Consider the following 14247-nt stretch of genomic DNA (forward strand, 5'->3'; position numbering starts at 1 on the left):
GAGGGGAGGGGTTCCTTTCGAAGGAGCCAGCTGACGTCGAAGGGGTGTCATCGTATGCAAATGAGCCAGGATTCCCCTCCTCGAGGCGGAGATTGGGTTGTGTTATCTGATATCAGAGCAGTTTCACTTCCTCCTTGCCTTCTCGGCACAGAACCGGGCAGAGACGACTCTTTTAACCCCGGAGGTGAGTTGGGGCTTCCAGGTACCTACCATGAGCTGGAGGGCGGGGGTGGTGGGTGTTGGGGTAGATCCGTGGGAGGCTTTAATTAACAACACTTTTTTAAAAATAAGGAACAGGGAAAATTTATAATTCCTCTTAAAAACCCATTGTAAACTGTTAAAATCGTTAGTAGGATTGGAATAACACTTGTAGTTTAATGGTGAATTTTAGATATAATGGAGATGTAAAAGATTATTGCATTATTATAAAAGATCAGCGGTCAGCAAACTTTTTCAGCAGGGGGCGGGTCCACTATCCCTCAGACCTTGTGGTGGACTATATTTTTTTTTGGGGGGGGGGGATGAAAGAATTCCTCTGCCCCACAAATAACCCAGAGATGCATTTTAAATAAAAGGACACATTCTACTCATGTAAAAACGCGCTGATTTCCGGACCGTCCGCAGGCCAGATTTAGAAGGCGATTGGGCCGGATCCAGCCCCTGGGCCTTAGTTTGCCTATGCATGTAAAAGATGCAGGAGGAAATGACTAAAGATAGAACCCACAAAGGGCAAGAGAGAAGTCCAGGAGATTCTTTGGAATCTTGTCTTTATGATGTATGTTGGATATGCGAGTGTAAAATGTTAATTCGAAAAACCAAATAAATTTGCAAAAATAATAATAAAGCACTTTTGGAGGGGGGAACCAACAAAAACGTTATTCTCATCATCTGAGTAAGCAAGCTTGCATTTCCGAGGGCAAGCTGTAAATAAGTATTTAGTATAAGTCAGTACGGTAAAAACGCCCACATCAGAAACTGTCTCCAAGAGCACAAGTGGCCAAAGTGCCTCTGAGCAGGGAAAGAAGGAACTTCCCCCATGATCAGAAAATAAGAAGCAGTGATGGCCACCAACAGTGGAAGGCTGTGGACACTCCTTCCTTGGAGGTTTTTAAGCAGAGCTTGGATGGCCATGGATGCTTCCGCTGGGATTCATTCCTGCCTTGCAGGGGGTTGAACAAGATGACCCTCGGGGTCCCTTCCAGCTCTAGGTAAAGGTAAAGGGACCCCTGACCATTAGGTCTAGTCGTGGCCAACTCTGAGGTTGCGGCGCTCATCTCGCTTTATTGGCTGAGGGAGCCGGCGTACAGCTTCCGGGTCATGTGGCCAGCATGACTAAGCCGCTTCTGGCAAACCAGAGCAGCGCACGGAAATGCCGTTTACCTTCCCACCAGAGAGGTACCTATTTATCTACTTGCACTTTGACGTGCTTTTGAACTACTAGGTTGGCAGGAGCAGGGACCGAACAACGGGAGCTCACCCCGTCGCGGGGATTCAAACTGCCGACCTTCTGATCAGCAAGTCCTAGGCTCTGTGGTTTAACCCTCAGCGCCAATCGCGTCCCCAGAATCTTCCAGCTCTACGATTCCATAATAACTTGGATGGCTTTAAAAGAGGATTGGGGAAACTCATGGAAGAAGATGAGGAGATCTGTGGCTTGCTAGCCAGGATGGCTGTGCTTTGCCTTCACAGGTGAAGGCAGCAATGCTTTTGAATGCCAGTTGCTGTATGTTCTGGGCCCGGGGGTAACCCGAGAACCACGGTCTAGGTCCGGTCCAGAATCTGTAGGTTCCGCTAGGAGTCAGTCCAACAGGGTCAAGGCAGGACACGAGACAGGAACCCAGGCAAGGACAGGTACAGGGTCTGGCATACAGCAATGTTGCTCCCGCATCCTGGGGCAGGGTCTAACAGCCTTTTATCTATGTCGGGGTAGTGGCCAGTCCTGATCCCCTGGTGACTCACCTCCCTGTTTTGCCTGAAGGTGAGCACTCCTCCTGCGAGTACTCGGGTCTCTCCTTCTCTCAGACCTTAGTCTCTGCAGCTTGGGAGACGTCGGTGGGTTACTAGACCCAGAGGCCGCCTCAGCCTCTCCTGACCCAACCGGTAGTAGAGCAGCTGTAAGTGATGGCCCAGGTGATGACAACAAGGTAATCCCCACAGCTGGAGCCAGGGCAGGCTCAGGCCCCTGACTCGGCCCAGCTGGTGTTTGTTGCAGGGAAACCTGTGCAGACTGGGACCCTTCAGGATCAGGCCCCAGACTTGTTTCAGATGATGCCTGAGGCAAAGGATCCGGTGCAGACTGAGACTCCTCTGGTTCCGAGTCCGAGCCCGAGTCCCAGGCTATCACATTGGAAGCCACAGATGGTTCTCTGGCTTGTGGGTTTCCCTTGGAAGCATCTGTGAGAACAGGATTCTGGGTTAGATGGACCATTGGCCTGATCCAGCAGGCTCTTCACATGTCTCCATGACCTTGTCTAATCCTTATTTATTTATTTGGTTTTTCAAATTATAAATTTACAGTCACATATCCAACATACAACATAAAAACAACATTCCAAGGCATCTCTTGGACTTCCTTCCTCCCCTTTGTGGGTCCTATTGTTAATCATTTCCTCCAGCATCTCTTAGGATAATCCAAAATCTTTTTTACCTCTCCGTTGTGTCCAAAATTCACCATTAAACTACAAGTGATATTCTAATCCTACTAACGACTTTAACTGTTTACAATGGTTTTTAAGATCAGTTATAAATTTCCCCCCTTCCCTATAAAATTTTGGTCTTCCTGATTTCTGACTCTTCCGGTCCTTTTGGCCATTTCGGCATAGTCCATCAACTGGATCTGCCATTCTTCTCTGGCGGGGACTTTATCTTCTTTCCATCTCTGTCTAATCCTCTTTTAAAGCCATCTGAATCTGCGGTCGTTGCTGCTTCTTGCGGGAGCGAATCCCAGAATTTGAGATGCTTTCTCTTCCATTTCTTCCCCCGCCTCGTGGCCGCCCTCAGACCTTTCCCGAAGGAAGATGGTGAATATTGAGGACCTTCCCAAGGAGATGCTGCTGGAGATCTTCCTTCGGCTCCCTTCCTGGTTTCTCCTTCGCAGTTGCCGTCTGGTTTGCTCCGGGTGGCGAGACATGGTGGACCCTCTGAACATGGGATGGAAAGAGAAGTGTGAGCAGGCCGGCTACCCACTTGGGGTGTTGACTGGTGCTCTCCCTGACTGGAAGACTTTCTACTTTCTCTGCAGAATGAAGAAGAACCTCATCAGGAATCCCTGCGGCGAAGGTGGGGAGCAAGAACTTCTTCCAGACTTCTCCCGCGCCATAAATCTTAATAACATAATAATAATTTTTATTTATACCCCGCCCTTTCCGGTTCAAAAACCGGGCTCAGGGCGGCTAACAACAAATTTAAAACACTAGCAGCATAAAATACAGTATAAAAACATGAATAACAATAAAATTCAAAATTCAAAAAATAAGCATTAGATAGGGATGCGGGTGGTGCTGTGGGTTAAACCACAGAGCCTAGGACTTGCTGATCAGAAGGTCAGCAGTTCAAATCCCCGGGACGGGGTGAGCTCCCGTTGCTTGGTCCCTGCTCCTGGCAACCTAGCAGTTTGAAAGCACGTCAAAGTGCAAGTAGATAAATAGGTACCACTCTGGCGGAAAGGAAATAGTTTTGGTTGCCTCGGGTGATTACCTTTATCTGGAGACAGTGTTCATGTGTAGGGGGTGCAGAAATCCCAGGTTCAATATCTGTATGTATCCTTTCCTTTCACTGTCCTTTTCTTTCTGGATTCGCCACAGAGGGCCTGAACTCTTGGCAAATTGGGCCAGATCAAGAAGAGGCCTGGGATGTAGGGAAGCTATCAAGGGATGACTCTCCCTTTGAGGATGGAACATGGTGCTTTGGTGCATTTAGCGGGTAAGGAGCACATTCCCAATCAAATGAATTTGGGGTGGTGGTGGTATGTGTTTAATAATAATAATAATATTTTTTAATATATATCCTGCCCTCCCCAGCTGAAGCCGGGCTCAAGGCAGCTAACAACAATAAAATAATACAACATTCTAAAATCATTTCATTATAAAATTAATTCAAATCAAATTAATGGCAACCATTGGGCTAGAGTTCTGTGAGGATTGCCAAAGGAGGAAGTCAGGCTGTGCCTTGGCCAAAGGCCTGGTGGAACAGCTCTGTCCAGCAGGCCCTGCGGAAAGATGTCAAGTCCCGCAGGGCCCTAGTCTCTTGTGACAGAGCGTTCCACCAGATCGGAGCCACAGTCAAAAAAGCCCTGGCTCTGGTTGAGGCCAGCCTAACCTCCCTGTGGCCCAGGACCTCCAAGATGTTTTTATTTGCAGACTGTAAGTTCCTCTGTGGGACATACCAGGAGAGGCGGTCCCGTAGATACAAGGGTCCTAGGCCGTATAGGACTTTAAAGGTCAAAACCAGACCTTAAACCTGATCCTGTACTCCACCGGGAGCCAGTGCAGCTGGTATAGCACCGGGTGAATGTGATCCTGCAGCGAGGACCCCGTAAGGAGTCTCGGTGTGGCATTCTGCACCCGCTGGAGTTTCTGGGTCAGTCTCAAGGGCAGCCCCACGTAGAGCGAGTTACAATAATCCAGTCTGGAGGTGACCGTTGCGTGGATCACGTGGCTAGGTCAGGGCGAGAGAGGTAAGGAGCTTAGCAGTTACTTATTTGTCCAGTGGGAGTTTGCTATGGGGAGTTGAAACTTTGCATGCTTTCGTGGAGGGTAAAAGCTTCTGAGTTGGGTCGTTGAGTTTGTCAAAGTCAGTAGGGCATGGGGTCGGGAAGGGGTTGCAGCCTGGGCCAGACAGAGAGGTTTGGAGGGCTGCAGTAGGTGCTGGGGCCTGAGATTTCCCACCAGTGCTCTCCAACCCAATATCAATGGGTCCATGTGGGTGATGATGATAATGGCTTTGATCTCTTTTTCAGGCCCTCACCCAAAAGCCAGGTCATCGTCTTAAAGGATCATGGCTACTGGGATGAGCTGATGGATGAAGTCAAGCCTGATATTGTTGTGAAAGACTGGTGAGTGCTGGAGCTGGCGATACCAGGGGTTGCAGGGTGGGTAGCCCTTCTTGTTGGAGAAGCAAAACGAACCCCTACGGTTGGGGTTGCTCATCTGCCATGATTTCTGGGCAAAGCGAGGAATGCAATAGATAGCAGAACTCAGTTTAATTTGGAAGCAGCAAGTTCCTAGTGGTTTCAAAGATCTCAGGGCTTCACCTCCTTCTCCTGAATTGTGCCAGCTGGTCCCTATAGGTATAACTGTTTGGAAACTGGTGCCCACATTTTGATTTTCCTCTTCCTTCCCTGTCCCTTTTCTCTCTTGTGTGCTGCAAATTGCAAGCCTGCGAGAAGGGGTGGTCTAGTTTTCAGTTTCAGTTCTGTGTAAGCTGATCTGGGGGCTTTTTTGGCTGAAAAGCAGGGCACAGATACCCTTTGTTGTTGTTTAGTCGTTTAGTCGTGTCTGACTCTTTGTGACCCCATGGACCAGAACACGCCAGGCACTCCTGTCTTTCACTGCCTCCCACAGTTTGGTCAAACTCATGCTGGTAGCTTCGAGAACACTGTCCAGCCATCTCGGCCTCTGTCGTCCCCTTCTCCTTGTGCCCTCCATCTTTCCCAACATCAGGGTCTTTTCCAGGGAGTCTTCTCTTCTCATGTGTCATGAGGTGGCCAAAGTATTGGTGCCTCAGCTTCAGGATCTGTCCTTCCAGTGAGCACTCAGGGCTGATTTCCTTCAGAATGGAGAGGTTTGATCTTCTTGCAGTCCATGGGACTCTCAAGAGTCTCCTCCAGCACCATAATTCAGAAGCATCAATTCTTCTGCGATCAGCCTTCTTTATCGTCCAGCTCTCACTTCCATACAGATACCCTAAATAAATATATAATAAGCAGGCAGCTGCAAATTCTCCAAATGCGATCAGCTCTTTTTTTGCGGGACCGGTTCCTCCTCAGAAATCGCTCATGTGTCGTTTTGTGCCCCAAAATAGGTGCGATGTCCTTGACGAGGACCCCTGCAACTACACTCTGCACGTGAAACTCTTGTCTGCTGATTCTGAAGTCCTCTGCGAATGTCGCGCTGAAGAGTTGGTCTTAAGTGAGCCCGGAGAGACAGAATGGAGAGAGGTTAGTGGGAAAAGGCATCAAATCAGCTCTGGGATATTAATGTGGGCCTTGAGTAAACGGTTCGTGAAAACGTCAGATCCTTCCTCTTTCTTTTGTTGAACTGACTCCTAACCATTCCTTCTCCTCTTTCCTTTCTAGGGCTCGTATACATTCCATAACTACCCTGCCGGAGTCCGTTACATCTATTTTGAACATGGAGTGACCGGTGTGGACTCTGGGGGCCTAACTAACAGCAGCATCACTGTGGGTCCCAGATTTCCCTAGAAAGAGGAGGAACCACCAGAAGGGGAAGACGGTTCCACTCATCTGCTTGAGCAACAGGGTGGGGAGACACACAAGGGCTCACTCTATTGTGTCATTCCTGTTGCTATCAAAGGGTTAAAAGGTAGCAGAAACGCTCTAATCACTGAGCAGCTGGAGGTCATTAGGCTTCCAGGAACATGAGTTTGTATAAATAGTCAGTCTCCCATGTGTTTGTTCCCCTTTTTCCCCTTCTCCCCTTTTGGGCATGTTTGCTGATATGTGTGGTTCGTCGCCGGGGTTTTTTTTGTTTTTGTAAATAAACCTTTCTTTGAGTTCCAAACCGCTTGCTCCAAGACTCCTCTTTGAAAAGATACTGCCTCTCCTGCCCTTCTAAACCGCTGCGCGAAATGCTCTGCTGTAGTGGGACTTGTGACGATGGAAGCGCACTGGGCATTTACATTAAACTAATTAAAGTTTAATGGGACAGGTTATGGATGTTTGTACGTCAAGAAGGAGATAAGGAGTGCAGTTCAGAGTGATTTATGCAAGGACTGGAGCGAAGTCAGAAGCGGTTGCTGACAACGAAAGCCTTCAAAGCAGCTTGAGTCCTGCAACGTGCCTAGAAAAGTTTTAAACAGGCACTGAGCAGTTTGTACTCGCTGGAAGACGTCTTATTCCTCAGGGAGCCACCTCAGCAGCTGGGAGACGGTCTACAGGTGTGTGAGTATCGTTCCTAAGCCCCAGGGAGGATGGCAGAGTCCCAGGAAAGTTTTTCTGTCCCGTTTACGCGACTCAATGGGAAAAATTGGCAAGATAAAAGGCAAAGAGAAAGAGGTTTGTCTTCAAAGGGGAGTTATGCTGTGCCTAAGAGTGTTGATGCTGAGTTTGAGAACACAGTAAATGCTTTTGCAGCTAGACACTGTTTTCGCTGTGGTTCCCCTTCCCATCTAATCAGGAATTGCACACGTGAACCTGGTCAAGACAGCACCAAGGCCGTTACCCCTAGTTACCAGACAAGGAGTTCCAGGGGACGTCGAAGAAGAGGAGGAGGTCGTGGCTACTCCCAAAGCACACAGCACATGGCTTCAGCAATGGCGTTGATGCAAGGGCGTGGCCAAGGCAGCAATCTACGCTGGTTGATCGACAGTGGTGCATCTCACCACCTGGTGGCGCCATCTAGTGTCCGTTTGCAGAATTGCAGACATTTGCAAATCCCTAAAGTTGTGACAATGGCAGATTCAACTAAACGTTCCTTAGAGACTGTAGGCACAGTGTTCTTGAATTGTTTGCAAACAGAAATTGATGCCTACGTGCTAAAGGGATTGAAGGGGTGTATTTTGTCTGTGTCAGAACTTGATAGAGTTGGGTTTAAAACTGTGTTTGAAAATGGGGTTTGCACTATTTCAAAGAATAACGTATCTCTTTTGCAGGTGGAATGCAGAAATGGGTTATATTATTTTGAGACAAGTCCAGATGAAGTTGAACAGGTTCATGCTGGTTGTGTGAACTCGCCTACCCATAATTCTTGTGTTCATTTATGGCACCGCCGTCTGGGACATATTAATTTTCAGTATGTTAAAAGGCAACCTGAATTATCAGAAGGGTGCAAAATGAACAAATGTGCTAAGTATTTGGATTGTACTGCATGCAAAAGGGCGAAGGTTCATAGATGCAGCTATCCCAGTTCAGATAGGAAATCTGACAAAGTATTCCAACTTGTGCATATGGACCTATGTGGCCCAATGCCTGTTGCTAGCATGGGAGGTTCGAGGTATGCACTGTGTCTCTCGGATGACAAAACAAAAGTCACATGGTTTTTTCCTCTCAAAACCAAAGCAGATACTGCAGAAACAGTTAAAAATTGGGTTCATGCAGTAGAACTTGAATTCGGTACTAAAGTACTTGCTTTTCAAACAGACAGAGGGTCAGAATTTACCGGGTCTGTGTTGCAGAATTTCTTTAAGAAAAAGGGAATTAAGCATCGTCTGTCTACACCTTATTCCCCCCAAGAAGGAGGCGTGGCCGAACGTAAAAACAGGGTTCTGCAAGAGTTGGCAAACTCTATGTTGTTTGATGCTAAACTCCCTCAAAGTTACTGGGCGGAAGCCTGGCAGGCAGCTACTCATATTCTGAACCGAGTATATAATTCTGTAATTGGCACTACCCCTTATTTTGCTTTATATGGGAAGAAGCCCAAAATTAATTACTTTCGGGTGTTTGGATGTCAAGCCTATGTACTTATCCCAAAAGCGTTAAGGAAAAAGGGAGGTCCAAGGGCTAGGAAACTCATCTTTTGTGGGTACGAACCACACGCTAAATCTTGGAGATTCATGAACCCAAATGGGGATACTACAAGAGTGGTCCTCAGTAGGAGCGCTGAATTTTGTGAGCAATCCGGATGGACTCACTTACATGCTAACCCTGACATTTTGAGAGATGATTTAGGCATTTATGCTGAGAATGAAAGTCCAGAGAGTAATGAGCCAGAAGGGGATGGTGCACATGGTTCAGATGCAGATTCTGACCAGGCACAAGGTTCTTCTCCTAAGGTAGAAAAGCCAGAATCTAGGAGTGTTCCAACATCGCCAGTCAGTAGGCCTAGCAGACAGCAAAAGCGAAGCAGGTCACCTGCAACACCAAGCCCAAGGGAGGTATCTAAACGGAGGTCTTTATCCCTAGAGGCACATCCAGATATAAAGTCTGAGACAGATTCTGACAGCCAACGGTCAGAGGGGGCACAAGAGGAACAATTGCGCAGATCAAACCGTGCCACAAAGGGCAAGCCACCAGAGCGGTTTAAGGTGACAAGTGTATACGTAAATATGGCACAGTGTGAGCCAGATAGCTATATGGAAGTACAACAGCTTCCAAGCTCAGAAGCCGTAAAGTGGCAGGAAGCAATGGAAAAAGAGATGGCTTCAATGAAGTCTCTCGGTGTGTTTACAAGTACAGAGCTTCCGAAAGGGCAACAAGCTGTAGGTTGTCGATGGGTATATCGTTTAAAGCCCACAACTACTGAAGAGTTGCAGTATAAAGCCCGACTAGTTGCAAAAGGGTTTTCGCAGCGCAAAGGTGTTCACTATTCTCAAATCTATGCCCCTACTTCAAGATCGGAGTCACTAAGAATGCTTTTAGCCTCTTCAGCTAAGAAGGGAAATAAGCTGTTTCATTTTGATGTCAATGTGGCTTATTTAAATGCAGACTTACAGGAGGAAGTCTATATGACACCACCACCGGGTTTTGAAGGAGACAAGCCAAACCAGGTCTGGCGCCTACACAAATCCATTTATGGGTTGAAACAGTCCGCCCGTAATTGGAATTCCTGCTTAAATGATGCTCTAGAGAGCATGGGGTTCAGAAAGAGCGCAGCAGATGCGTGTCTTTATCTAAAAGGCTCGGGATGTGAACAAGAAGCAGTCTTGATATTTGTTGACGATTTATTATACAGTGGAAAGGATGATAAACTTGCACAACAATTTGCCACAAAGCTTGGAGAAAGGTTTCAGATAAAATCACTAGGCAATGTATCTGTTTATCTAGGAGTTAAAATTCAGCAAGATGAAAATGGGAACTATTGGCTCAGCCAAGAAGCTAAGATCCAGCAGTTGCTGGAAAGGTTTAAAATGGACAACTGTGCTGGTGTTAAAACCCCAATGGAGTTAAGTTACACAAAGGATGCTCAAGTCGAGCAACAGGCAGAGTTCTGTAATCCCGGGGTTTACCAGTCAGCGATAGGCAGTCTACTCCACATTGCACAGTGGACTCGGCCCGATATAACATATGCTGTCAACATGCTGTGTAGACAAGCTGAAAAACCATCAATGCATGCTTGGCAAGGAGTAAAAAGAGTTTTAAGGTATCTCCAAACTACCAAAAGGTTTCGCTTAAAACTATCAGCAGAGGGCAGCACACAACTTGAATGTTGGGCCGACAGTAGTTGGGCAGATGCTGGACCAGATAGAAAATCAGTGTCAGGAATGGCGATAAAATTTGGAAATGCACTAATTGGTTGGAGATCAAGAAAGCAGTCACTTATAGCTTTAAGTTCAACTGAATCTGAGTTTAATGCATTATCAGATGTATGTAGAGAACTGGAATTTTATAAGCAACTGGTACAAGAATTGTTTGGAGAATGTTCCCTACCTATCAGAGTGTGGGAAGACAATCAACCTTGTATTAAACTAGCTAAATCAGGTCAATTCAAGGCACACACAAAACACTTGGATATCCGTTATCAAAATGTATGCCAAAGTGTAAAACAAGGTTTAATTGAACTAAAGTATTGTCCAAGCCAAGAAAATCTCACAGACGGTTTTACGAAAGCTTTGAGTCCGCAATCTCATAAATGTTTCTGTTCAGGTTTAGATTTGAATTAAGGTTGGTACAGCTCAGTGTTACGAGCGAGAGGGGGTGTTGCTATCAAAGGGTTAAAAGGTAGCAGAAACGCTCTAATCACTGAGCAGCTGGAGGTCATTAGGCTTCCAGGAACATGAGTTTGTATAAATAGTCAGTCTCCCATGTGTTTGTTCCCCTTTTTCCCCTTCTCCCCTTTTGGGCATGTTTGCTGATATGTGTGGTTCGTCGCCGGGGTTTTTTTTGTTTTTGTAAATAAACCTTTCTTTGAGTTCCAAACCGCTTGCTCCAAGACTCCTCTTTGAAAAGATACTGCCTCTCCTGCCCTTCTAAACCGCTGCGCGAAATGCTCTGCTGTAGTGGGACTTGTGACGATGGAAGCGCACTGGGCATTTACATTAAACTAATTAAAGTTTAATGGGACAATTCCACACACACACACACACACACACACGCTTTCCAGCTAAATGGTTGCAATCCTGGGTCCTACATCTCTTTCCCCGAAGTTGTGTTTTTGTGTAGTTTTCAGATGATCAGCATTTTTTTAAAAAAACGAATGGGTGTGGATGTTATTTTGTAAGAGAAGGTGGGGGGACCCTGCAAACAATATTATACTGCAAAAAAGAAAATGCAACCAGCCCACGGTATTGCAGTTGCGTTGAGCAAATACATAACGTGGGACTCATCTACACAGCTGCAAATGAAACGTTTTAAATGTGTTGTAAAGTATACAAATGTGACACTAGATGGTGACAGTGAGCTATGCAAAATTCAATGTATTTTTAAAAACATGTTTGTTTGTTTTTAAAAAAGCATTTTCCCATCGTGGGTTTTGTTTGTGTGTGTAGATCCCACTGTGGTTAAGATAAAAGAAAGTCCTTCTTTACACAGCTCACAGTTAAGCTATGGATCTCTCTTCAATAGGAGACAGCAATGGCTACCAATTTGGATGGCTTTAAGTATGAGATCAACATGGAGGAGAGGTCCAGCACCGAGGGCCTTCTGGCTGTTCCCTCGCTGCGAGAAGCCAAGTTACAGGGAACCAGGCAGAGGGCCTTCTCGGTGGTGGCACCCGACCTGTGGAACGCCCTCCCACCAGATGTCAAAGAGGAAAACAACTACCAGACTTTGAGAAGACGTCTGAAGACGACACTGATTACAATAATCTATTAAACATTAAAAGCTTCCCTATTTTAATATTCTGTTGGAAGCCACCCAGAATGGCTGGGGAAACCCAGCCAGATGGGCGGGGTATTATTATTATTAATAATAATAATATTACGAGCCATGATGGCTCTCTTCTGGCTCTGCAGTTGGAGGCAGCAATGCTTCTGAAGACCAGGTGCTGGAGACAACAGCAGCAACGTTTGTTTTGTGCTTGAACCCTCTTTATGGGTTTCCCATTGAGGCATGTGCTAGGCCACTGTGAGAATAGGATGCTGGACTCGATGGGCCAGTGGTCTGAACCAGCAGGCTCTTTTTACATTCTTATACGTACCTGGGAGTGATACTAAAGGCAGACGATATACGGTATATACCCCCCGCCCCACACCCGGTCAATTCAGCTGTGTCAAAATAATGAACTGAAGTCAATGAATCTCTCCAGGAAAAAAGGTGATAAAATTGTGGTGTAAGTCAGTGTGGTATAACGGATACAGTGGCGGACTCGGAGCTGGGTTCAAATCCTCCGTTTGGATACGAAGCTGGAGCCGCTCGCTGCCTCTCGGCCTAACCTGCCCTCGCAGGGGTGTTGGGATAAAATGAGGAGAACTCTATGCCACCTTGAGCTAGCTTGGATGAAAAGGAATTGTAGCATTGGAAGGGACCCTGTTTAGGGAAGTTTTTAATGTTTGAGGTTTTATCGTGTTTTTAATATTCTGTTGAGAGCTGCCCAGAGTGGCTGGGGAAATGGAGCCAGGTGGGTGGGGCATAAATAATAAATTATTAATTAGTTCCCCTATGGATCATCTCGTCCCACTCCCTGCAATGCAGGAATATGCAGTTGTCCCATACGGGAATCGAACCTGTAACATTGGTGTTATCAGCACCACACGCTATCCAGAATGCAAGCAGAATAAAGAAATGAAAGTGAGGAAGTATTCAGATTTCTAGAGGAAATAAAGTGGTACCGCACTGTTGAAAACTACTCAGCCTGAGGACCTCATTCCCTTCCGGAAACCTCATGCCTGTGATGGGAGGGGCCAGAGACAAAGGGGTGGAGCCATGAATGCAAATTTTACCTTTGTCCACACACTTGCACGCTGCTCTCTATTCCCCATCTAGGCAAGCGAAAGGCATCATCAGAGGTTTTTTTTTTCATATTAAATTAGTTTCCCGCCTTCCCTGCTAAGAGCTGAATGGTGGTGCTCACAACTGTCCCTTTGTATTATCCTCACAAGGACCCTGTGAGGTAGGTTTGGCTGAGAGGTGGTGACTGGCCCAAGGTTAACCTTCGTGCCTGAATGGGGATTTGAACCCTTGGCTCCTAGGTCTTGGTTCAGCAGCCTAACCACAACGCCACAGTGAAGACACCTGAAGGAGCATCTCCACCTCCATCGTTCTGCCCGGACACTGAGGTCCAGCTCCAAGGGCCTTCTGGTGGCTCCCTCGCTGCGAGAAGCCAAGATACAGGGAAGCAGGCAGAGGGCCTTCTTGGTAGTGGCACCCGCCCTGTGGAACGCCCTCGCACCAGTTGTCAAAGAGAAAAATAACTACCAAACTTTTAGAAGACATCTAAAGGCAGCCCTGTTTAGGGAAGCTTTTAATGTTAAATAGGTTATTGTATTTTAGTGTTCTGTTGGAAGCCACCCAGAGCGGCTGGGGAAACCCAGCCAGATGGGCGGAGTATGTGTATATATATATATATATATATATATATATATATATATATATATAATTATTACTATTACGGTGACAGGGGAAGCTTACCTGGTTGAACATCTGCCTGTCATGCAGCAACTAAGTACACCAAGTCCATACAAGAATTATAATCGTTAACTTCTCTTAACATAATTGTCTAACAGCAATGTACTAAAAAAAATTAGTTGTGAGAAATAGATGATGCGGTAATACTCACTTTGGAACTCCCTGCCTGTTGACATCAACCAGGCACCGCCTCTGTACTTTTTTTGTGGTGTGTGTGGCTTAAACACCTTTTTTGGGGGGGGGGGCAATGCACAAATTTATTTATTTATACTTTTCATGTTTATGCATTTCACTAATTTTACACCTTTCCCTAATTTTACAATACTTTTTGACATTTCAAAATTTGACTTCCCCCTCTTTCAGCAGTTCCTTAAATTTGTTTTTAATATTTTCTGCATATCCAAATTAACTTAATTTGCTCATTTATTCATCTTATTTAAATATATACTCTTAAGGCGTAAATGATGCGGGTGGCACTGTGGTCTAAACCACAGAGCCTAGGGCTTGCCGATCAGAAGATGGGCGGTTCGAATCCCCACGATGGGGTGAGCTCCTGTTGTTCGGTCCCT

At 46.2% G+C, this 14247-nt stretch overlaps 1 protein-coding gene across 3 annotated transcripts; it reads left to right on the forward strand.

Moving 5' to 3' along the window:
• The first annotated feature begins 45 nt into the window (after window positions 1-45).
• Window positions 46-6513, forward strand: LOC309346935 (F-box only protein 44-like). Of its 3 annotated transcripts, none has more exons than XM_081871312.1 (6): window positions 46-202; window positions 3001-3279; window positions 3804-3921; window positions 4958-5053; window positions 6022-6157; window positions 6296-6513. In XM_081871312.1, the coding sequence occupies exons 1-6, from the start codon at window positions 55-57 to the stop codon at window positions 6419-6421; spliced, it is 903 nt and encodes a 300-aa protein (XP_081727438.1). In that variant the 5' UTR covers window positions 46-54; the 3' UTR covers window positions 6422-6513. The 3 variants fall into 3 exon arrangements, with proteins under 3 accessions (XP_081727438.1, XP_081727439.1, XP_081727440.1); XM_081871313.1 differs by having other exon boundaries at window positions 46-184; XM_081871314.1 differs by having other exon boundaries at window positions 73-184; window positions 2900-3279.
• Window positions 6514-14247: the final 7734 nt, after the last annotated feature.

The sequence above is a fragment of the Podarcis erhardii genome (genome assembly GCF_964252035.2).
Source record: "Podarcis erhardii genome assembly, chromosome: 7".
NCBI lineage: Eukaryota > Metazoa > Chordata > Lepidosauria > Squamata > Lacertidae > Podarcis > Podarcis erhardii.